At 45.8% G+C, this 23636-nt stretch overlaps 1 protein-coding gene across 1 annotated transcript in view; it reads right to left on the bottom strand.

Annotated features, from left to right (window-relative positions):
* DNAH9 (dynein axonemal heavy chain 9) overlaps nucleotides 1-23636 on the bottom strand; it is a 330380-nt gene that overhangs the window by 138403 nt on the left and 168341 nt on the right. Inside the window, exons 39-43 of the mRNA XM_047832566.1 lie at nucleotides 18148-18313; nucleotides 16672-16774; nucleotides 15954-16193; nucleotides 6815-6976; nucleotides 2291-2487 (exon numbers count right to left, since the gene is read on the bottom strand). Coding sequence (XP_047688522.1) covers nucleotides 2291-2487; nucleotides 6815-6976; nucleotides 15954-16193; nucleotides 16672-16774; nucleotides 18148-18313 — 868 coding nt within the window. The remainder of the gene's footprint in view (nucleotides 1-2290; nucleotides 2488-6814; nucleotides 6977-15953; nucleotides 16194-16671; nucleotides 16775-18147; nucleotides 18314-23636) is intronic.

Here is a 23636-nt window from a genome sequence, read left to right as displayed (position 1 = left end):
CTTTCACTATCGCAGTGAAGTAAGACATGTGCTCATTAACTGGGAACAGAGAGAGGAGAAGGATGCTGGAAGCTTGAGAACAGAAAACTACATGATGCAATTACCACAGGCAGGGCAAGAGAGCAACCTGCCCAGGGTAGGGGAGGTGGAGTTTCCACAACGTTAGGGGCCCATTTGGTAGGTGTGGCTGAAAATATGAAGCAAACCAAGCCAAAACTTTTGTGGTTTTTCTTCCACGATCTTCAGATGCTTAGGGGGCAGGTGTGGAATAAGACGACAGTGGGGTTTGACTAGAATGGGGTTTCGTCACATGGATGCTATGCCAGGAAAGTTAGGGGAGCCTGTACCAGGATGATGGGAGTCTATGATGGCTGAGGACAGAAAAGGCATGGTAGGCAGAGGGACAAAGGAGTCTGCGAAAGTGGTTGGCTCCATGAAATGAAGTCTTGATGAAGTTTAAGAGTAACTGGAATATTTGTATCTGGGACAACACAGAAGGACCTTGAAGGTATTACACCACCTGAAGTAAGTCAGAGAAAGACACATACCATATGATCTTACTTATATGTGGAATCTAACACATACACACGCACACACACAGAAATCAGATTTGTGGTTGCCAGAGACTGGAGGAATGGGGGTGAGGAATCAGGTAAAGGTGGTCAAAAGGTACAAAATCCCAGATAGAAGATAAATGAGTTCTGGGGATGTAAGATATAATACGATGACTACAGTTAACAGCGCTGTGTGGTGTATTTGAAAGTTGCTAAGAGAACAGATCTTAAAAGCTCTTATCACAAGGGGAAAAAAATGGTAACTAGGAGAAGTGATGACTGTTAACTAATCTTTTTTTTTAAGTTTATTTACTTATTTTGAGAAGGGGGAGGGGCAAAGAGAGAGGGAGAGGGGGCATCCGAAGTAGGCCCCATGCTCAGCGCACAGTCCGATGCATGGATTGATGCCGTAAATGTGAGATCGTGACCAGAGCCAAACAAGAGTTGGACGCTTCGCCACCTGAGCCACCCAGGTGCCCCAATCTTATTGTCATGACCATTTTGTGTTATACACGTATATCAAGTCATGACGTTGTACGCCTTGAACTTATACCATGTTATATGTCAGTTATATCTCAATAAAACTGGGTAAAGAAAGGATACCTGGAATGGGAAGTAGAGCAGGTGAGTGGAAGGGTAAGAGGTACAAGTCAGAGAGAGGGATGTTCGAAATGGCAATGGTGGAGATGGGATCATCACTGATGATGGAAGTGCGAGGGTAGGAACATGAGAGCGAGTGGCTGAGGTGGGGGATGGAAGAAACAACCACAGGAATTAACAAGACCAATGCCAGCCATGGAGAAAGATGTAGTTGAGAAGACGGTCCAAGCACCCAGGCAGCCGGTAAGTGTTGGGGGGGAACTGGATGTTGGCAGATGACAGGCGAGGTGATGAGTATGAATGTCCGGTTGCCAGTGCTTTAGAAGAAGTGGGGTTTGTAAAGGATAAAGAGAGAAATGGTTTAAATGTGCCATTGAAATGAGGTGGGGGAGAAGGAGGGTACTTAGTTCTCTCTAGATCCTGGGGGCACACAGAACACGGAAGCAAAAAGAGCTTTCCTCCACTCAGGGGTCAGTGAGGTTTCACTCGGAATCATCAATGAGGGGAGGTTCAGAGAAGGTAAAGATGAGGTGGGTTTTGCTGCTGAAGTGCACGGGTACCAGGGGACAGGGTGGAAAGATTTTGGAAGGCAGGGAGGGATGGTAGGTGTGATTGAACCGGGGAACGTAGAGCAATACAGGGACAGCACTGGTGTGAGTATAAACCGTCTGGGAGGCTTAGTGACTACTCTCAGTGATTCATTTGATGGCAATAACATTTAAGAAGGGTATTCAATTTTTGAAATCTGTGAGCACGTAAACAAAAATCTTCACTCTCATTATTCTAAAGTTGGCCCTTCGACCGGTATGGGGTGGGGATATGGGTTCTGAGGTGTTCTGGTGCCTCTTTTACGATCTTAAATTTTCCCTTGGTGTCACTGCGGTCATGCCCAGGGATTGTAAATGACACACAAGGAAATACATCCAGTGCTGCCTGAGTTCAGCATCCTGCTGCCCCCTAGGGCCAGTGGCAGATACTGCAGCCGCTGCTCTACCGGCCGCCATCTTGACCTTCAGGGCAGACGCATAGCTGCTTTTTTTCTAGTTTTAGGGAGGTGTCCTCAAATGCCCACATGAGACCTCTGACATTGGGAAGACGAGGCAACTGAGGAAAGGCAAGAACGGAAGCACACTTACACATGGCGCATGGCGTCCTCAAAGAGAACCAGGTCCATCACTGTGTTGACTTCATTGTGGTTCTCCAGGGCTTCCACCAGAGTCTGGGTCAAAAGTTCCCACGATTGTACAGGCATGTACTTGAGTTCACCAATACCATTTGCAAAATGGCAATATATGTTTAGGCTTCGGGTCTGTTCCACCGTCTCATCAATACCCTGGTGATGGGACACAGGCGTAAGGACCCTCCTTACAGACTCAATTCTGGTTCCATACAGATTGAAGACCCCTCATGTGCTTTTTCTCTCTGAACACACCCTGCAAATTAAGTATCAGTCCTGCTTCCAACACTTTCTTTTTCTTGAGAAGCTTCTATGAAGTGGATGTTTAACATTCATTTACTAGCTCCATGAAGTCATGAGTGATGTTCGTTATTCCTTGTGGGCTGAGAGTGGAAACCGGAAGGTGGGAGGGACCCTCCCACATACACAGGTAGAGCCCATGTCTGGGCACAGGAATGCATGGGGACACAGGGACAGATTATGCTAAGCAGCGGCTCTTCGACCAGTGCCGGGTGAAGGGGTCCATGCACCAGTGTCCTCATCTCCCTCACACCCATTTCAACAAGTTCTGCTTCCCAATCCACAGCAGTGTCCTAAAATATCCTTTCCTGTTTCCTGTGAGATACCCCACTGTAGGCTACCAGCCCCAGCTTCACAGGCTCAGCCCAGAGGACTTGGTTTCTGAAAAATGTGCCATGAGCCATCCTTAGGTGACTGGTTCATTCACAGGAGGGCCCCCTGCGTGTACATGGTACACAATTTTCCTAAAGATATGAGCCTATTGTGTGTTAATTCTTGCCCACAGGGCAGACCTAACCACGTTTAATGAATACCTAGTACAATTCAATTAATTAAAAAGATATGACATCTATGTCTCCTTACCACCAAGGTGCCCTCCAAGCATCAAAGAGGCAGCTAATCTTTTCCTTAATTTATTTTTTTGCACACCCCCATCCACCCTCAGTTTGTTACCTGTATTTAAGAGTCTCTTATGGTTTGCCTCCCTCCCTCTCTGTTTGTAACTGGTTTTTTTTCCCCTTCCCTTCCCCCATGGTCTTCTGTTAAGTTTCTCAAGTTCCACATATGAGTGAAAACATATGATATCTGTCCTTCTCTGACTGACTTATTTCACTCAGCATAATACCTTCCAGTTCCATCCACGTTGTGGCAAATGGCATGATTTCATTCTTTCTCATTGCTGAGTAGTATTCCATTGTATACTTACTTACCGAAACCTGAATGCTAGAGACTTCGAAAGGAAGAAAGGAAGAAAAGAAAGGAAGAAAGGAAGAAAGGCAGAAGGAAGTTGAGAAAAAACAGGTTTCCTAGTGCTATACCATTATGAGCAACTATCCCCACTGCCATTGTGTTTTTCTCCCAACGTTCTGACTGGGAGAACCACCTGCCAAAGAGGTAACACACATGCTGTTTATCAGCAAGGACATTACCCAGGGGATGAGTCCCTTAGGGTTGGCTTTGTAAGCCCGTGGGCAAGATGCACCAAACTTAATGGAGGGGAAGTGAGTTCGACAGTCACATGGACAGAGAAACCAGGACTGGTTTATAAGAAGAATGAAATGGCAAGAGTTAAATATCAAAGAGCTATTGTATTTTGAAGGTGATTTCAGGGCCCTGGAAAGTCTTTAAACCATTATGTCTTTGCCACACATTAGCAGTAAATGCCCAGACACTCGGGTAAGATTTAATGAAATGCAGGCGAGCCATTCTCGCTAGCTGCAGGAAGCACGTGGGGGAAGTGATGTGGGAATACATTTACCCAGTTTGAACATGGGCTAATATACTGGGAATTGGTCCTGATAGAAGTCAATTTACATGAATGATCTAGCAGAGGAAGGACTGAAGTACAGTTCTGAAAAGCCCACTCTACAAAGACTCTTTGATGAACAAAACAATGTGTCTCAGATTTTCTGATCAGAGCCAGGCGGTGCAGGAGGGAGAGGAAAACCAAGCACCCGATGAATCAAAGACTTCTTCATAGTGACGCCACATCACACAAGGGCCACTTCTCAGAGAACGTTAAGAATTTAATGGTGGAAACAGGACCGTGTCACTTCCTTGGTGGAAATCCAGCAACCTTTCATTAATACCGATACCAAGATTTCATGCGGCCGGAGGTGATTCTGGCTGGCATTTCAGAGGTTGTTGGAGAAGGATAATGGTATTAATTATATCTGGGTCTATGATCAAAAGAATGCGTCCTTAGGATACAGACCCACAGAGGAACCTCGATTTCAAAGGCTGAGAGTTGTCCGTCTAAAGTGCCAGCTCAGACTGGCTGGAGAAAATAGTCAAGGTGCGTTTGCAGAGCCAACCATGAACACATAAATTGGCAAATGCTACAATGCTCAGAGGGGCATCTAAGATGTGAGAGCAGGGCACAGAAAAATGGTAAGGGGAGGAATTTCAGGGTGTTCATATTAGTAAAGAGCAGGCTGAGATAAATTCCTTAAAAATGCTGTCCAAGATCCAGAAGGGTGCCATGTAGGTTGGGATGGACTCTAAGTATCTTCAGAGGTAGACCCAGGTTGGTGTCAGGACAAAATATGGTGCTAGACCCAACAAGGCGAGCAGGGAAACACGGTACATTTCAATACAAGTTCTGGTTATTTCTAAGTTCGAGAGAGCACAAGTGGCTTGAGTGGAAACTAGGGAATTTGGGTCAACTTCCAGAATGCTCAGTGTTAGCTGTGGGGTAACTGTGACACAAAGAAGTGTAACATGATCTTAGGCTGCGTTCGTGGATCAGTGCTTTCCAAGGCATATTCTGTGGAATATTCGTTCTGCAAATTATTCGTAAGTTTCATGAATGGAAAAGGGTTTGAGGGTCTCATACATGTGGGAAATGACAAATGAATCAGGGTTATTCAAGATTTTGGGGGCTTGAATGTGCTGAAAGCACGATGTATTTCCAAGAGAGGGATAGAATATGAAGTACTGTCTCAACTTATTTTTATCATGGATACCTTCTTTCTAAGGAGTATATTGTAGTTCAACAGTTTAGGAGGACAATTTTGGGAAATGGTAACAAAATTATAGTATGTAAGAAGAGGGAATGATGATCTTGCTTTGGGCCAGACCCCAGTTGGGTTGTGAGATGAAAAATCAGACCCCACGATCTCAGACGGGGGAACTGATGGAAAAGTAATCAAGATGATGGCAAATTTCTCTGGGTTTGAAAACAAGCCATGTCAGAAGTGGCTAAAAGAACAGAGGCTATTTGGTCTGGAGGAAAGAAGACCCAGGAAGGACAAGACATATTATTTGAAATATTTGAAAGTGTTTCATGTAGACTTAATATGAGTGGACAGGGAAATAAATTTTAGATCATCATTAGAAAAAATTTCCAGCTGCGGTGCATGGGTGGCTCAGTCGGTTGAGCGACTGACTCTTGTTTTTGGCTCGGGTCATGATTCCAGGATCATGGGATCGAGTCCCCCCATCAGGCTGTGTTGAGCGTGGAATCTGCTTGGCATTCTCCCTCCCTCTCTCTCTGCTCCTTTCCCCTGTTCATATACACACACTCTCTCTCCTCAAATAAATGAAAATGAAAAAAAAAAAAAAGAAAAAAAGAAAGAAAGAAAGAAAAAGAAAAAAATTCCAGACTTTAAAATTGTTCCAAAGCTTCTGAATTTAAAAATTGTTCCAGGGGTGCCTGGGTGGCTCAGTTGGTTGAGCATCCAGCTTTGGTTCAGGTCATGATCTCACGTTCCATGAGTTCAAGCCCCACGTCGGGCTCTGTGCTGACAGCTCAGAGCCTGGAGCCTGCTTCAGATTCTGTGTCTCCCTCTCTCTTTCCCCCTCCCCCGCTCATGCTCTGTTTCTCTCTCTCTCTGTCAAAAATAAACATTTAAAAAAATTAAAAATAAAAAAAATAAAAATTGTTCCAAATTTCCAGGAGCACCTGGGTGGCTCAGTCAGTCAAACATCGGACTCCTGATTTCAGCTCAGGTCATGATCTCATGGTTCGTGAGTTCAAGCCCCACGTGCTGACAGAGCCTGCTTGGGATTCTTTCTCTCCTTCTCTGCCTCTCTCTCTCTCTCTCTCAAAATAAAAAAAATAAACTTAAAACAAATAAAATAAATTGCTTCAAATTTCTAGTCATTAGTGGCTCCAGAATGGCTCCCCCGGGAAAGAGGAGATTATGCATTTTCAAGGATGCATCCACTGGGATGACCAATCTGAGAAATGCTACTGACATGAGCAAGTATGGGACAAGGAATTGGATCACATGAAATCCACAGACCCTCCCAACACTGAAATTCTATGGTAATTTATGTCTTTTCTCGTCCTGCCATTTTCACCTCAGCAAAATAATGATAGATTTTCTTTCCCTATCTAATCTCTTGATTCCCGCCCCCCACCTCATCCCATTTCTGAGCTAGATTTTATCATTTGGGTGATCGCCTGCAGAAATATTTATTTTTCAAATAAATAGCAATTTTTTTTCAGGGCAATACTCACATCAAACATTTTCTTGACCACTTCTGTCTGGATTTTGTCAAAAAGATCAAAGTCCTTTTCTTCCACCATCTTGTCCCGATAAACCCGACTTGATTCATGTAGATAGAGCTTTATGAGGTCCTGTGTGGACTTTACACATTCCACAGAGGAGAAGAGAATGCCCTTTATAGAGAGTAGACCAAAAATAATGTGAATAACAATTTAAAACTACAAGAGCTGCAACTTATTAAACCAGGTACGTGACAGGTACTGGACCAGAAGTTTCGCCAGGTAAAACTCATGTGACCACCATGATAAACGATTTCTACAAAAATATAACTTCTACTACATCCATTTGGTATAATGTGGAGATTGGGATTCAGAAAGACAGGAAGCATACCTAATGGCATATATATAGTATGTGGTCTCAGCAAGGTTTCAAAACCTTGAGGACCTGGAATTTTGATCACTGCATTCCAAACAGCCACAGTGAGGAGACAGGTGGCCTCTTTGCCGTGTTTCAACTCCCTAAGTACCGGTTTGAGAACCAGTCTAGGCGACAACTGTTTATGTAAAATCGGAACGATGACAAAGGGTGACTCTAGCTAACCTTTGCAGGTCAGTAATCCATTTTACTAATCTTTTTTTTTTTTTTAATATTTTTTTTCAACGTTTTTTAAATTTATTTTTGGGACAGAGAGAGACAGAGCATGAACGGGGGAGGGGCAGAGAGAGAGGGAGACACAGAATCGGAAACAGGCTCCAGGCTCCGAGCCATCAGCCCAGAGCCCGATGCGGGGCTCGAACTCCCGGACCGCGAGATCGTGACCTGGCTGAAGTCGGACGCTTAACCGACTGCGCCACCCAGGCGCCCCTAGGGAACTTATCTTTAAAGCTTCATCGTTTTAGAGGCATTAGGGAGTCACCAAGGCAGTGAGGACTCAAGGGGCTACGATACTAGGGAAGAGAAGGAAGAAAGATGAACCCAGAATTTGGTACTATTTTTTTTTTCCTTCAGGCATTTTCCAATTCACAAGTAATGGCTCATAGGTTCAGAAACCAGAGAGAGACAGACAAGTGAAAGGTTAAGATGCTGAGCAAAGTTACCTCATCTCAAGTGGTAGGAAGGGTGAAAGTTGAAGTTCAGGGATTAGCAAGAAGGGGTTCATGGCTAAAGACCTCAGGGGAGCTTCTCAAATGGTGATACATCAGGAGTATGAGTGAGTCACAATCGTTCAGTCCTCACAGAAACTAGCGCAATTTCAACTCCTCAATCCCTGGTACCTACTGGCCAGAAGCAGAAGTGTGTAATCTCTGAAGGAAAATATCATCATATAAACCCTCAAATTATCTGAATAGCTCTGCCCTGACAGTGTGGAGCCTGACTCAGGGCTTGAACTCATGAACCTGGTAGAACATGACCTGAACCGAAACCACGAGCTGAATACCTAACTGACAGAGCCACCCAGGCACCCCTGCACATTTTAAAACTCCTAATGTCTGGCCATCAAACAAAAATTACTGGAAATACCAGGAGACATGACCAAATCAGGGGGGAAAAACCCAGCCCACAGAAGATCTAGGTATTGGAATTATCAGACACAAGAGCTTTAACAAAACTATGATTAAAATGACCAAGAAATTAGGGGACATCAGGTAAAGAATTTCATCAAAGGAGTGGAGCCTTTAAAAATGAATCAGGGGTGCTCAGGTTGTGGTATCATGGTTGTGAGGTCTTCTCAGCACAGAGAATACTTGGGATTCTCTCTCTGCCTCTCTCTCTGTGCCTCCCTTGCTCGCTCACACACACACACACACACACACACACACACACACACATGCACACACGCGCACGCATGTGCTCTCTCTCTCTCTCACACACTCTTCCTCTCAAAATAAATAAGTAAACTTAAAAATGAATCGAATGGAAATTGTCAAATTAAAAATTACCCCAAATTACTGTTACTGAAATTAAGAACTTAATCAATGGAGTTGACAGCAGAATAGACAGAATTGAAAAGAAAATGAGTGAACAGGAAGAGAGAGTAGTATAAAACATTCAGATTGAATCACTAAGAGAAAAAAGAAAGAGCATAAGGGACATATGAGACCCAGTGACAAGGTCTCATATACTTGCATTAGAATACTAGAAAAAAAAAAGCAGAAGTAACATTTGAAAAGATATTGTGACTTCTCTAAAACTGAAAAAGAAACCTGAAAAGAAAAGACATCAAGATTCAAAAGTGCTGCAAACACTAAGCAGGATAAATACAGAAAATACCACTTAGAAATCTTGGGAATAGTGAAAATTTTGAAAATCAAAGACAAACAGATGGGGCGCCTGGGTGGCGCAGTCGGTTAAGCGTCCGACTTCAGCCAGGTCACGATCTCGCGATCCACGAGTTCGAGCCCCGCGTCGGGCTCTGGGCTGATGGCTCAGAGCCTGGAGCCTGTTTCCGATTCTGTGTCTCCCTCTCTCTCTGCCCCTCCCCCGTTCATGGTCTGTCTCTCTCTGTCCCAAAAATAAATAAAACGTTGAAAAAAAAAAGACAAACAGAAAAATCTCAAAAGTAGGCAAGTGAAAAAAAAATATGTGTACTGTCGAAGGAAAAGTAAGACTTAAGACTTCCTCAGTAGAAACAATGAAAGCCAGAGGACAGTTGAATAATACCTTGAAAAGCTGAAAAAACACAGCTGCCAACCTAGACTTCTAAACCCCCTCCAAGAATTGTTTTTTTGTTTTTTGTTTTTGTTTTTTAAGTTGGGCTCCACATTGGGTGTGGACCCACAACCTTGAGATCAAGATGTGAGCTGAGATCAAGAATCAGGCACTTAACTGACTGATCCACCCAAGGCGCCCTCCCCCCAATTCTTTTAAAAAATAAGAAATAAATACATATCCAGTTAAATAAAAACAGAGAGATTATTTTCTAGCAGATATAAACACCAGTAAAATCTACAGGAGAGCTTCAGGTAGAATGAAAATGACTCCAAATGGAAGAACAGAAATGCACCAGGGATGGGGGAAGTGGGAAGATAATATGTGAGTAACCCTAAGTACATGTTGACAAAGACAAAAGTATTCATGTGCTGTGGGTTTTCAATACACTGTGAATTTTAAAAATAATAATAGAATCAAATTGGAGGGATATAAATTGCTCTAAGACCCTTGCAAGCGATAAAGTGCTCATTTACAAAAGAATAAAATGATGCATTTGATAATCATTAGATGAAGAGTAAAAAGATGTACTGCATGCTAAGAGGGGAGAAAATAAAAAAACAGAAAGTGATTAGTTTGATAGAATACAAAAAGTGAGGGGAAAGAAAACATAGAACAGCTAGACCATACTGAAAACAAACAGTATAGATTTAATCCTAAATTTATTATTATATAAAATCAAATCAAATATGAATGAACATGATATTTTCATTAAAAGACTAGGATTATTAGACTCGATTTTAAAAATCCAACTATATGTTGCCTATAAGAGATATACCTTAAATATAAGAAAAAAAGGCTGGAATAAGAAATTGGAAATAAAGCAGGATATTTAATAATAAGTAAAAGGGCAGTCCATTAGGTAGATATACTAATTCTAAATGTATGTGCACCTAATAACACCACTTCAAAACATATAAAACAAATGTGACAGAAATAAAAGGAGAAATGGACATGTCCACAACAACAGTGGGAGATTTTAGCATACCTCTCTTAGAAATGGACAGAGCACGTAGTAAAAAAAAAAAAAATCAGTAAGGATATAAGATATTTCAATGACATGATTTACAAGCTTGACCTAGTTGACATATTGATTTAACTACACGCGGCATCTGAAGAATGCACTATTTAAAAAGCGCCCATTGGTCATATCTTGGGACATAAAGCCAGTCTCAACACACTTCATATTTCAAAGGAATAAAATAATTGAGTATATTTTCTGAAATGGTGAAATTAAGCTGAGCATCAACAAGAGAAAGGTAACTAGAAAACCTCTCAATTTTGAAAAACAAAGCAAGATAATTAGAGAATCTCTCAATTTTGAAAAACAAAGCAATACACTTCCAAATATCCCATAAGCTAAAGGAGAAATCACAGGGGAAATTAAGAAATATTATGAAGTGAATGATAATAAAAATACAACATATAAAAGTTTGCATGATACATGGAATAAATAGTGATAAATTCATAGCCTTAACATGAACATTTTAGAAGAGCTGAAAGGCTGAAAATTGATGATCTAACTAGACACATCAAGAAGTTAGAAAAAGGAAGACTAATCACAAACCTAAAGAAAGAGATTATACAGTGTTTATTAATAAGATAAAAGCAGATATCAAATAGACACAGCAAACAAGGTTAAAAAAAATTTGATATACTTTTCAGTTTCTTTGAAAAGATTAGCAGAATTGATAACTCCTTAATAATCCCGATAAAAGAGAAAAAGAGAAAATGAGAAAAGGCACAAATAGTATCAGTTTTAAGAAAGAAGACATAATGTCAGATACAACAGATATCTAAAAGATAATCACAGGACATTATAAATGACTGTATGCTAATAAGGTAGAAATTGATGACATCGACATCTTACCACAACTGACGCATGAATAGAAAATCTGAATTGTCTAATATGTATGAAAAAAGTTGAACTCAGAGCATAAGACTGGCCATAAAAAATCTCCAGATGGTTTCATCAGTAACTTCTTCTGACATTTAAGGAAGGCTCACTACAGTGTTTTACAAAATCTTCCAGAGAGTAGGAAAGGAGAGACCACTTCCCAATGCACTTTATGAGGACTTCATAACCTTAGGATATGGAAGAAAGGAAAATTACAGGACAATCTTATTAACAGAGGTGCAAAAAATATATTAAAAAATAGCAAATGGAGGGTGACTGGGTGGCTCAGTGGGTGAAGTCTCTGACTCTTGATTTTGGCTCAGGTCAAGAGCTCATGGTTCATGAGATCAAGCCCCACCTTGGGCTCTGCACTGACAGCGTGGAGCCTGTTTGAAATTCTCTCTCCCCTTTCTTCCTGCCATTACCTCTCTCTCTTTCTCCCTCTCTCTCTCTCTCTCAAGATAAATAAACATTAAAAAAATAGAGAATGGAACCCAGCAAATAAAAGGCTCAACATGCAGTAATTAAGTTGGGTTCATTATAGGAATGCAAGGGTGAGCTAAGATTCAAAAATAATCATGTAGGGGCGCCTGGGTGGCTCAGTCGGTTAAGCGGTCGGCTTCTGCTCAGGTCATGATCTTGTGGTCCGTGAGTTCGAGCCCCGCGTCGGGTGCTGTGCTGACAGCTCAGAGCCTGGAGCCTATTTCAGATTCTGTGTCTCCCTCTCTCTGACCCTCCCCTGTTCATGCTCTGTCTCTCCCTGTCTCAAAAATAAATAAATGTTAAAAAAAAATTAAAAATAATCAATGTAATTTATCACATTTCCAGAAACAATGAGAAAGAAACCAATATAATTATTACAAAAGCTACAGAAAAACCACTTAAGTTTCAATATACATTCATGGTTAAAACTCTTAGACTACACACAGGAAGAAAGTTTCTTTATCTGGCAAAGAGCATCCACAAAAACCTAAAGTAAGCATCACACACTATTAAAAGCTCTTCCCCCTAGAATTAGGAATGCAACAAGAGGCAGCTCTCTCAACTTCTCTTCAACATCATACTGGCGGTTGTAGCCAGCACAATAGGACAAGAAAAAGAAACTGTAAGATTTAAGGACCGGAAAGAAAGAAATTATTACTAGTATTTTTTTTTTTTTTACCAATAACATGATTGTATATATAAGCATAAATGCATTATTGAACAAAGATACAAATTAATATTTGCCCTATGATTCTGTTTTCATAAAGTCCAAAAACAGGCCAGAAGAACTTACGGTGTTATAAATCCAAACAGTATTTACCTCCGGGAGGGGAGGAAAAACCAAATGGAAGGGACAAAGGAGAAGGAGTTTCAGGGATGCCGGGAATGTTCTATTTCTTTTTTTTTTTTTAATGTTTATTATTGAGAAACAGAGAGAGACAGAGCATGAACAAGGGAGGGACAGAGAGAGAGGGAGACACAGAATCCAAAGCAGCTCCAGGCTCCGAGCTGTCAGCACAGAGCCTGATGCGGAGCTTGAACCCACAAACTGCGAGATCATGGCCCGAGCTGAAGTCAGACGTTTAACTGACTGAGCCATCCAGGTGCCCCAAGGGAATGTTCTATTTTTTTATCTGAAGATCTTGATCCATTTCTTGTGGTTACAGAGGTGTGATGGCTTTGTAATAACTAACCAAGCTGTGTGCCTATGACTTGTGGGCTTTCCTACTTATATGTTGTACTCTGATAAAAGTGTATTTTTAAAAATGGAAGAAATTCCGTTAGGTCCCTTGGGCCCCACCCCCACACACATCTCGACCTCTCCTCTTCTTTGCTCTCCTTGGTATGAGCCGTATGAAATGCAGAGGGCAGGGAGAAGTACCCACCAGGCACCCCGACTTCCTGGACTATCCCTTACAGTGAGGTATGCTACTCACCCACATGAGCACGTCAAGCACAAATTCTGCCCCACCTTAGTTACGTGTGGCATTGAGATGGGAGCCGTTGATGATTTCTGCCACTTGGAGCTTTCTCAGATGGTGTCTTTGTCAGGACAGAGTGAGGGAAGTGTAGAGAGGGTCTGAATTCCTGAGTTGCAGGTCACACTGGAAGGAGGTGATGCCTGGCTCCTACCAGGCATCCAGCCACTCCCTAGGTGCTTCCATCAGGCCATTAGATAAGTAGCCAGGGGAGGCTGTGGTCAAGCTGGGAGCCTGAAGCTCCCCCCTGGAGGAGGAGGGCGGGGGATGGGTGGTTTCAGGGAGGCAGGTGCTCCAATGGGGGATGTATTTTCCCACCGTGGTGGCAGGTGGCTGACAGCTGGCAGGCTGCAGACAGGCAGGCAAACAGGGCCCCGGGGGTTGCCACTCAGCCTGCCTGAGCCAGCCAACGAAACAGGCCAGGGGGAACAGGAGACGTTGCCCCCAGGCCAATACCCCTCCTCCTTGGCGCTTCCTTGACATTACGCTGGCCGCCACTGAAACAAGGCTGGAATATGGCAGTGAGCATTTTGTAATTGAACATTCTAGTTTTGGATGTCGGTGACGCTGCCTTCCGGTGATGGGATCATGCTCAAGGCACTTGATTTGTCTGTGGCTCAGTGTGTCCCTTCCAAATTGGAAATAATCGCTGTTTTGCCTTGCACGATGGTTGCAAGGATTCAATTATTTGCTAATAGATGTAAAAGGCCCAGGACCGTGCTCCATAATTGCTACAGGCCAATGTCAGACTTTTTATGAGGGCCCACTCTGGCCTCAAATGATCTTTCCAATTCTGTCTCTCCATGACCACCTCCTTCCCCTCACTTTCCATCCCCCATGGCCCGACGCCTGTTATGCATTCCACTGATGTTGTCTATGCTTTTCTGCCTTTGTGACCATTCGTGCTGTCACCTGGCTGGTAACTTCCCTGAGCCTCCGTTAAATTGGGATAATAATGTGGGTCCCGAAGGGTTGTCATGAGTGCGTTTCAGAGCATACGGGTGACAAGGCGTCTGTCCAGGCAGGAGCTGGATGCTTCTGGTCAACCAGATCTAATGCCCTTCTCCCTTCAGCTCTGCCCTATGAGCAATGTGAATTTGACCCAATTAACTCCTTTCTTGCCTTTGAAAAGTACAGATGGGGACATTCTCACCTCGTGCTGCTGCGGTGAGATTTAAGAGAGGTAGTATGTGAGAAAAGAGGTCTTTCTCAATTAATACTCAGTAGAGGAGAGAGAATAGTGGGCATGTACAAATTTTGCCATCGTCCTGGCCTCAGAGCCACAGACCTGAAGGCTTTACGGGCTTGAAGTGGGGTCTTTCTTGCTGCCTGAACTACCTTATGCTTGTTCCCCTCTCCAGAAGTGCGGATGAAGAGGACAGAATGGTGTGCAGGAAAGAGGTCCTGGCCAGGAACCCAAAGACCCGGCTTCTTGTTCCAGTCCCTTCCCCGGCTGGCTGTGTGCTCCTAGGAAAATCTACAGAATCTCTGGGGGTCTCTGCTTCCTCATTTTTTAGCAGAGTTAGTGTTTAGGAGGTATGTGGCCCACAGGGCTGTCCTGAGGTAGCTTAAGTGTGTACTCAGAGACTGGTCCTTACGCGGGGAGGCTCAGTGTCTCTCTAGGTGAAGCCACTCCAGACACAGTTCTCAGACCTCGGAACTAATGGTCAGAAGATTTCTGCTTTTTACAACCAAAGGTCCTGGCTGGACCACGCAGGCCCTACGTTCTCAGGATCTGGACAGGTAGCGTCCTGGGTAATTAATTCCAAGTACATGTGCTGACCACAGAGGGTCACGTCTCACTCCCCGGTCGCATTGACAGCCCCCTACAGGTGTGGCCTCTGCTTGGTGTAAAAGGCATCCTTCCTGCCAACTTGGGGAGGACCGTGTCCAAAGAGTGGTCTCCATAGGTTCTTGCCCAAGATGGGAAAGTTGCAGCCTCCATCCTGTGAGGAAGAGGGGACCAGGCTTTGTTGCGTTGCCCTCTGGAGGTTTTGACAGTGAAGGGTCAAGCAACTGAAGGCAATGGGCAGAGACAGGCCATCGCTATGCAGAGGAGAAAGAGCTAGAAGAATCCGCAATGGCTGTGGCCTGGAGAGGAAGCTGGAGCTTGACAACAGAGGCCTCCTGGAGGCTGGCAGGTACTACCTTAGGAATACTATGATGTGGCTTTTTCAGGAAGTGGATCTATCCCGCCTGATTTCGGGGGACATTCTTTTTGTTCCCAAGAACCATGCTATACCACCAGGGCCTGCAAAGTAGTTTTTCTCTTCCTTTCTTTTCTTTCCTTCCTTGGCATGCTGGAATCAGTATGTAGCATTTTCTTCAAGATGCTGAGCCTTCTCCAACCCAAAGGAGCCAACTCAGAAATGTGTCCTGGGAAACCATGTCGTCGGCAAACAGAACTCTACCTGGTTGACGTCCCTCCTCATGGAGCCCGTGGCCCCATCTACCTGATTGTGTTCACGATTCTGTACGAACAGCGCCTTTGCGCAAGGGTTTGGTGCTGTTAGTTTACCAAGAACGGAAGGGCCCAGATTATCAGCGAGCCTTTCAAGGGCGTCTCCGTACAGATGGACTCACCTGGAAAATGTTGGCGAGGTCTCGGAGATTGAAAACGTAGTGGAATTTGATCGCTGTGGGTAGGAATGTGGTGGCGATCTTCCGGTGGAAGGTGAGGGCCAGACTGATGAGCTGGGGGCTGGATTTCTGCAGAGACGCTGGGAAGTTTCCAAGCTTAAGGTGCTGAGTCAGGATGGTGTCGTAGATGGAAGCCAGGGCGTCTGCCCCAGGGAAGGAGAGGACGAGCACGCTAAAGTGGCGCTGTACGAGAGAACGGGCAAGGGCCAGGGGTCAGAGTCAAGATCGCCTCTTGGGGCTCTGGGTAGAGCAACGAGGAATTCTTATGAGGCCTTTGGATTCTATATTCCGATCACACTTCTCACACTGAACCCGAACTTAGAACAGAACTTGAACTCAGAGCATCTGAGCCCAAACTAGGATTTGACACTGGATATCCCCACGACCTTGGGAGAGTCATTTCATCTCTCTGATGTTTTCCCGCTCCAAAGAATGAGCTAAATCAGATGAACTCTATGGCCCCTTCCAGCTCTAAAAGCTTCATGGCTCTGGGTCTAGGAGTTTCTTTGTCTCCCCAGAAACGCAAATCAGCATCCCGTATGATTCGCCACTTTGAGAGGCTGGACGGGGGAAGGACCAGTTACTACTTGGCATTGAGGGATGTGGGCCCTGGTGAGCTAGTATTTATTTAGGACTCAGGTACCACAGCTCCCTCCCATACCTGAAGCCGTGGGTTGATGGTGAAGCTGCCCGCAGTGGGGTTCATACAGGAGACATATTGCACATTCCTGATCTCCTTCAGGGACAGCTTGTTCCGGTCATACCTGGAACAGTCAGAAACCACAGGGAGAGCTGGGTGATGGCCCAGGCAGGTGAGTGCCTTGTTAGGGTGAGGTGGGATGTATCCTATCATGTATATGCTTGGGTGGTGGAAAAAAAAAAAAACAGCCTAGATCCATTGGTAGAGATCGGAAAAGGATAAGAGGCTGGGCCCAGATCCTGAGGGATCCAACATCTATGGAAAGGTGGGAAGAGAGAACGGGTCATCAGTTAGAAAGTCATGTTTTTGAATGCAACAGAAGAAATCTAGGTGAGTCTCAATTTCGATGAGGAGGAGCCAATCAGGAGGTAAGAGGCAGTTGCCGAAGGAGGCGGGGGGAGAGGAGAACCAGAGGCTGGTGACGGCTCGGCCTCAGGGAAGGTGGGTCAGGAGGAGGGAGGAAAAGGACGCTCTCGTACAGCTACGGAGGCAGGAAACAAAGATGGAACCCATGGTCAGCAGCGGAGGTGGGGCGGGAAGTCTGAGGACAGACAGAAGGTCTGAAGCAGCCATCGCTGCGAGTGGAAATGCAAACATGCTGAGGCAGCAGGGCGGGATTTCCAGAGAGCTCCTACTGCCCACTTGGGGCTCGCGGCCACGAATCTAAAGTAAAACTCGTGTGTCGGATCGATCTGTTCCTGTACAGCCGAGCCGCCCAGATGCCGGTGTGCACGCTGTGGGGGGATGTACACGGCAGGCATCCCGCAGAAGGTGTTAGCGATGGCTGAAAGGCGACTCAGGTCACCATCACAACCATGCTTCTCTCTGAATTCCCCGAATTCTCAGCAGCTAATTCGACGTGGGGTAGGAAGGCGAGCCAAAGTTGTCTCCAATCACAGACTTTTTTTTTTTTTTTTTTTTTCTGGCAAGTTCAGACCTTTTGCCGTCGACAATTATGCTGTGGCCGAGACAATAACAAACTCTGTGAATTTCCCCGAAAGGGACAAAGGCTGTTCAGACCCGCGGACATATGTGCACCACACAGGGTGTTAGCGGTTATGGCTCAAGTACCCGTTCAGGGACTTGGGACCACAGCGGGGGACAGGAGAGGTTCATTCTGCTTTGGGGGTTTGGAGAAGGCAACTTTTGAGATGAATGTTGAAGAAAAAGGTAGGTTTTTATTTCCCCCCCTTAGATAACAGCTCAGTATGTCCCCTGACCAAATTTCCCATGTCGGCACTGGTTCCTGGGTCTGAAAGTGCACCCCAGGGGACACAGTCCTGTGGGGACTGTGGTTTGCTATGGGGATTCTCATCCAGCACCAGCATTAAACTGCAGTTTGGGGCTCCAGGGGAACAGCCTTCAGCCCTGCCTTAGGCCTCCCCCCTCAGCCCCCCCAGCCCGCGGGCCCCAGGCCCTTTGCACATGTGTGCTTACCAGTGGCCATAGTCCAGATGCTGCCTGATGATGGTGTGGGGCTGCACGGTCCCGTAGGCATCCACCTCAGGCAAGTTCATGTCATCAATGAAATAGATCAGCTTCTTGTTGCCTGGGGGGCCATAGTTTCTGCCGGCCTTCTTTTCTAGAGGCTTCTCCAGGACAGCTGAGGGGAGAGCCAGTGGGTGAGGGAAGGAGGTTCGTATCTCAGAGGCCAGTGCAGAGACAGAACCAGTGCCAAGGACAAGCCGTGGTGCAGCGTGCACCTGCCTAAGTCCTGGCGTTCTACGGGACCAGAGGTGAAGCGGGAGCCCGCCTGGCACTAAGGGGGACTGCACAGACCAGGCACCGAACACCTCACTAGGCGTGGACCCTCTCGGGTTTCTACAAAAGCACACCATGTCGTTTAATTCCTGCAACGTCGGTGCCGGATTCGTCTTAGCATCCCATTTCACGGAAGAGGAAACCGAGGCTCGGAAGAACAAAGAAACTCTTCTAAGGGGAGGTCAGCGTACAAGTCTGGGACGGTTAACTTTCAGAGCCCAGCTCCTCCAATCGTTCCTGGGGTCCCCAGGTTTCTTTGTTTAGAGAGTCGAAACAGAAGATACCTTCCCGGTCTCAAGGCGTGGCACTCTACCCTCGAGGAAATCTCCAGATAATCGGATTGTGGAGATTATCTCTCCTCTGGCTGAGACAGCACAGGAGCGTGGAGGCCGGGACTCCCTTATCAGCGTGGGTGGAGGCCCCTTCCACACCTGGGGTACAAAACGGGAGCTACTGGGGGCGCCTGAGTGGCTCAGTCAGTTAAGCAGCTGGCTTCGGCTCAGGTCACGATCTCACGGGTCGTGGGTTCGAGCCCCGCGCCGGGCTCCGTGCTGACCTACTTGGGATCCTCTCTCCCTCTCTCGCAAAAATAAATAAATAAAAACATTAAAAACAACCCCCAGGAGCTGTTGGATACTTTGTGAGCATATACTCAGAGTATTCATCTCCCAGGTGGGGGTAGGGGTGGGGGTGGGGTCTTCCCCGAGTGGGAACAGGAGCAGAGAATTGCCCGGAAGCTTCCAGCAATGCCAAGGGCTCCTCCACTGCTTTCGGGTCACCAGGACCCTATCAGAGCATCTCTGTGCTCTTCCGGAGACTTCAGTACAGAATGACTCTCTTCTAGGAAGTGTTTCTTCAAACGGCACCGTAGTCCAGCGTGACGGGACTTGCTTCGAACAAACTTAAGTAATAGAGTGGAGATACGTGCATTTTTTCCCCCAGGAAAGCAATTAAATATGTATCGCAAGAACAGACATGTCTTATTATAGCTGGAAGCTTGAAGAAGCGTGAGTCTTCCCTTGAAAAACAAGTTTGTAAACAAGGAGAAAGTGTCAACAGACATTTGGAGGTGACAGAGAGGAAGACAAGTCCCTTCGAGAAGCCTGAAGATTCCTAATTTTCTGGTCCTGAGTTAAATTAAGGGTTTCAAATACGAATTAGATTTCAATGTAATTAGCATCCAATTAACATACACCATCAACCAATTAATCACCCAACACCTTTCTCCCCCTAAAGATACAACAACCATATACGAGATCTGTCAAAAGGAAATATAATTAATGGGCTGCCAAGGACATGTTTTTGAGAACAGGTCTTCTAGTAACTTCTCTTCTTAGGAAGAGTTGTTTTCTCCTCCCCGCAAAGGAGGGATATTGAAATCAACCCCTGGAATGGAGCAGACCCCTCTAATTTGGGCCCGTCCAGCTCTACATGCTTCTGAAGGATTATCGAGGAGAAAACCACATCAGTTTGCAAGAAGCGGGCTGGGAACGCCTCGGACCATCCCAGCAGGATGCCGCTGAGTCCCCCAGGGAGGGAGGACTCCCTCAGGAAAGGCAGCCGTGTTTTTGCTCCCTACGCGGCCAGACACTGTTGCAACTCCCCTCCCGGACGCAGGGCGGGAAGTGACAGTTTCCAGGCAGAACCGGAGAAGCAGGTGAACTTAAGTTGATGGCGAAGGCATCCCATGCGCGAGACGCACAAGGACATGTGATCGTCCCCTCACATTTCAGGGTCCTGCATCATCGCAGACAAGTCCTGACGGTCAAGCCCATACCTGGGCCCCCCCGAGTTCATCAGCTCACCGAACGTCTCCCCTCAGACGGGCTGGTGTCCCGCCTGTGGCCGCGTGCGGCACCTGCTGCTCTGCGCTCTTCACACAGTTGCTTCTGCGAGATCGCAACACCATCGTGCGGTCTAAGAGCAAGTGCATTTTCCAAGCAGGTCCCCATCCGCTATCTCGTTTCGCCGTCTCCGCCGCGACCGCCCTTTGCCCAGCGGCTCTCACCTGCTCACCACGACATCGTCCCAAGGGCCTCCCTGCTTTCGCCCTTGATCTCTTCGCCACCCGGTGTTCTCAAAGCAGCAGACGGGAGTACCCTCGCCGGCTGGAAATCAGATCCTGCCCGTCTCCCGCTTAAAACGCACCTGGGGCAAAAGCCAGTGTGGTTCTGTCCACAAACCTCGCATCTCGGTTCTTCTCTCTCGAGGCTGTCCTGTTCACTCTCTCTGCTGCAGCCATCCTGTTCCGACACGTTCGCTGCCACAGGGCCTTTGCGCTGGCTGTTGTCCTCCCTGCCGCTAATCCTTTCTCCCAAATTCCAACAGAGCTTGCTCCCTCGCTTCCATCAGACATTAACCTGCTCCAGTGCCATCTCTCGGTGAGCCCTTGCCTGCCCTCTAGCCAAAATTCACCCCTCACCCCAGTTCTCTGTGCCGGCTTCGTTACTCCCTGTGACACGCATCACCACTTAAAATGCCATACATTCAACTTAGGCATCGTGTGTGTGTCACCTTAACCCCCTCCGCACTATAAACTCCATGAGGACAGGAAATCTTTCTCCGGTTTTTTATCTCGCACACAGTAGGGCGTCCGAAAGACATTCATAAAATTAAGGAAGGAGCGAATGATAAGCCCCAGGAAGAGCAAAGAAAGATACGTTATATCAATGTCGTAATTAAGAACACAGAGGCTGAGGCTGTTTGCATACCTTGCCGAATGAGGAGCCAGGTCTGTAGATACCGAGGCTGATGCACCTTGCGTATCACCCCGAGAGAGAGCCCTCGCAGGCAAGCCCTGACACCCCAGCCCCCGTGTATGTCTGCCCCCGACCACCCCTGTCCCACAGATTCTTACGGTCTCTGAGCTCGGAGTAGGATGTCTGTTCTTCCGCAAAGCATCGCTAAAGGCTCTATATGCAGCCCATTACACGCCTGTCATCACTGACCCCTCGGAGCAGCCCTATCATGTGTTAAAAATCTTTTAACAAATGAGCGGGTTCGAGGGTTTGAGCCCCACCTCAGGCTCCGTGCTGACAGTGCAGAACCTACTTGGGATTCTCTCTCTCTCTCTCTCTCTCTCTCTCTCTCTCTCCCTCCCTCCCTGCCTCTCCCCCACTTGCTCTAGAGAAGCAAGAGGCTTAGAGGGAATAAAGGACTCTGTCCCAGGTCCCACAGCCACCGAGTGGCCCAGCCAGGATGCTAACCTGGGTTAGCAAATCACTTAAACGTTGTCACAAGGTGACTTCTGCGCTGGAGAAATCCCCGGTTTCGTGAACCCACCGCCTGGCCACACTTTTTGACAGAGATCATGAGTAATTAATCACGTCTCATTTTGTGCTTCTCCTTTGCTTCGAGCTGTTTTCTTTCTACACCATCTAGTTTTTCATGTGTTGAGACATTTCCATTACACTGTACGGACTCTGCATTTATTCCTTCCAAATATAATCATGCTCTGCGTGATTGTAAAAGTAATACATATTCATTCCATAAAGATGAAAAAACAGAGAAAATCATAATGATGAAAACGAAAATTACCTGTAATTCGATCACCTCGCGGGAGCCACTGTTTTCAATATCTTGGTGAATTTCATTCCAGTCTATTTGGTCTGTTTGGTTTTTCCTTTACAAAATCAGTTTTGCATATTCTGCTTGTGTGTGTGTGTATATGTACAAACATACACTTTGTCCATCCACGTAGACATCATATGATAATATAGCCTCCTTAAAACATGATATTAATTGCTGCACCGTGTCCCATAATTTGGAGGTACCAAAATTTATGGAGTGGTTTCTCTGTCGTCTCAAATCTATGCTGTATTCCATTTTTTTCCTATACTCTGAAGCCACCTCCACTTATCCTGAGCCGTGTGTCTGGCCCACGAGGTGACAGGTCTTTTCATGATTTAATTTCCTGTCATCTCCTTTTCGAAAGACAGGCGGACGAGCTATCTGTAACGATGGAAGCGCGAGGCTCCCCGGGTTGAGGGTTCGATCGGATCTTTTCGGGTCCTGTCTAACCTCAACCTGTTAACGAATGGGTTACAGAGATTCACATCGCACAGAGATTCAGACGCCTGAGCTCCTATCTAATGAGTGTAATTAAGGGCTCAAATATTTGTTAAACGAATCATTTAAATTGCAGGTGGATGGTAAGAGAATTCAGAATCGTGAAGCACATCAGCTTCAGCCTCCTCTCTTTAGGCTGCAGATATAAGTCCCTCGATGCCTGGTCCGTTTCTTTGCTTCTCCTTTTTCGCTTTCTAGACTGTCTTGTCTATGGGTCATTGCAAATTCTTTTAGTCTTAAAAATTACTTATATTTTCTTTTAATTTTTAAATATTTTTGAGAGAGAGAGAGAGAGAGAGAGAGAGCGAGTGCACGAGGGGCAGAGAGAGAGGGAGACACAGAATCTGAAGCAGGCTCCAGGCTCCAGGCTCCAAGCTATCAGCCCAGAGCCTGGCGTGGGGCTTGAACCCATGAACTGTGAGATCAGAAGTCAGACGCTTAACTAACTGAGCCACCCAGGCACCCCAAATTACTCATATTTTCTAAAAAAAAAATGAGAGAGGCTTCAAGTATTTGCAGACAAAAAACAGACCAATTAAAGGAGACTAACCAAGGATTCCAAAGCCATATAGGAAAAGAAACGTGACTGGCCCATGATCCAGATGACAGGGTTACTGTAACCAAATAAAAATGTATCTCACGCCTACCTGAAATCTCAGAACTAAACCTGTGTTTAGTTACAGCAACCACGACATCCTGGATTACTGGTACACATCCACTTCTAATTTTCTACGAAAAAAAATTTTCCAGGCGCTAAATTCTAGCGGGCACGTATCCTGGATACTTACTAAAGGAATATCAGGCTGCAGGATGAGCAAGGTCGTCAATGGGCGTTTTACAGGAGATGTAACAGTAACTTAAAGTTATCTTTCATCCTCCTGAGCCTCAGCGAAGCCCAAGGGTGGATCATTAAATTGTAACTCAGTAAAGGAAACGAAAGCATTGCAGTGGGTCTGTGGGTTTAGAAGGATAGGAGGAGGGCGGGTCCCTGCCTCCCTCAACGCGAGGGTTCAGTGTTCTTGATCTGTGCTCTGGGCAGCTGCCGGAGAGAAGTCAGTTGGAATCTGAGTCTTTCAATGACTACCCGAAGGGCCGAT

This window comes from Prionailurus viverrinus, chromosome E1 (assembly GCF_022837055.1).
Source record: "Prionailurus viverrinus isolate Anna chromosome E1, UM_Priviv_1.0, whole genome shotgun sequence".
Taxonomy (NCBI): Eukaryota; Metazoa; Chordata; class Mammalia; order Carnivora; family Felidae; genus Prionailurus; species Prionailurus viverrinus.
The sequence above is the reverse complement of the archived record's forward strand: the minus strand, read 5'-3'. Positions and strand labels throughout refer to the sequence as shown.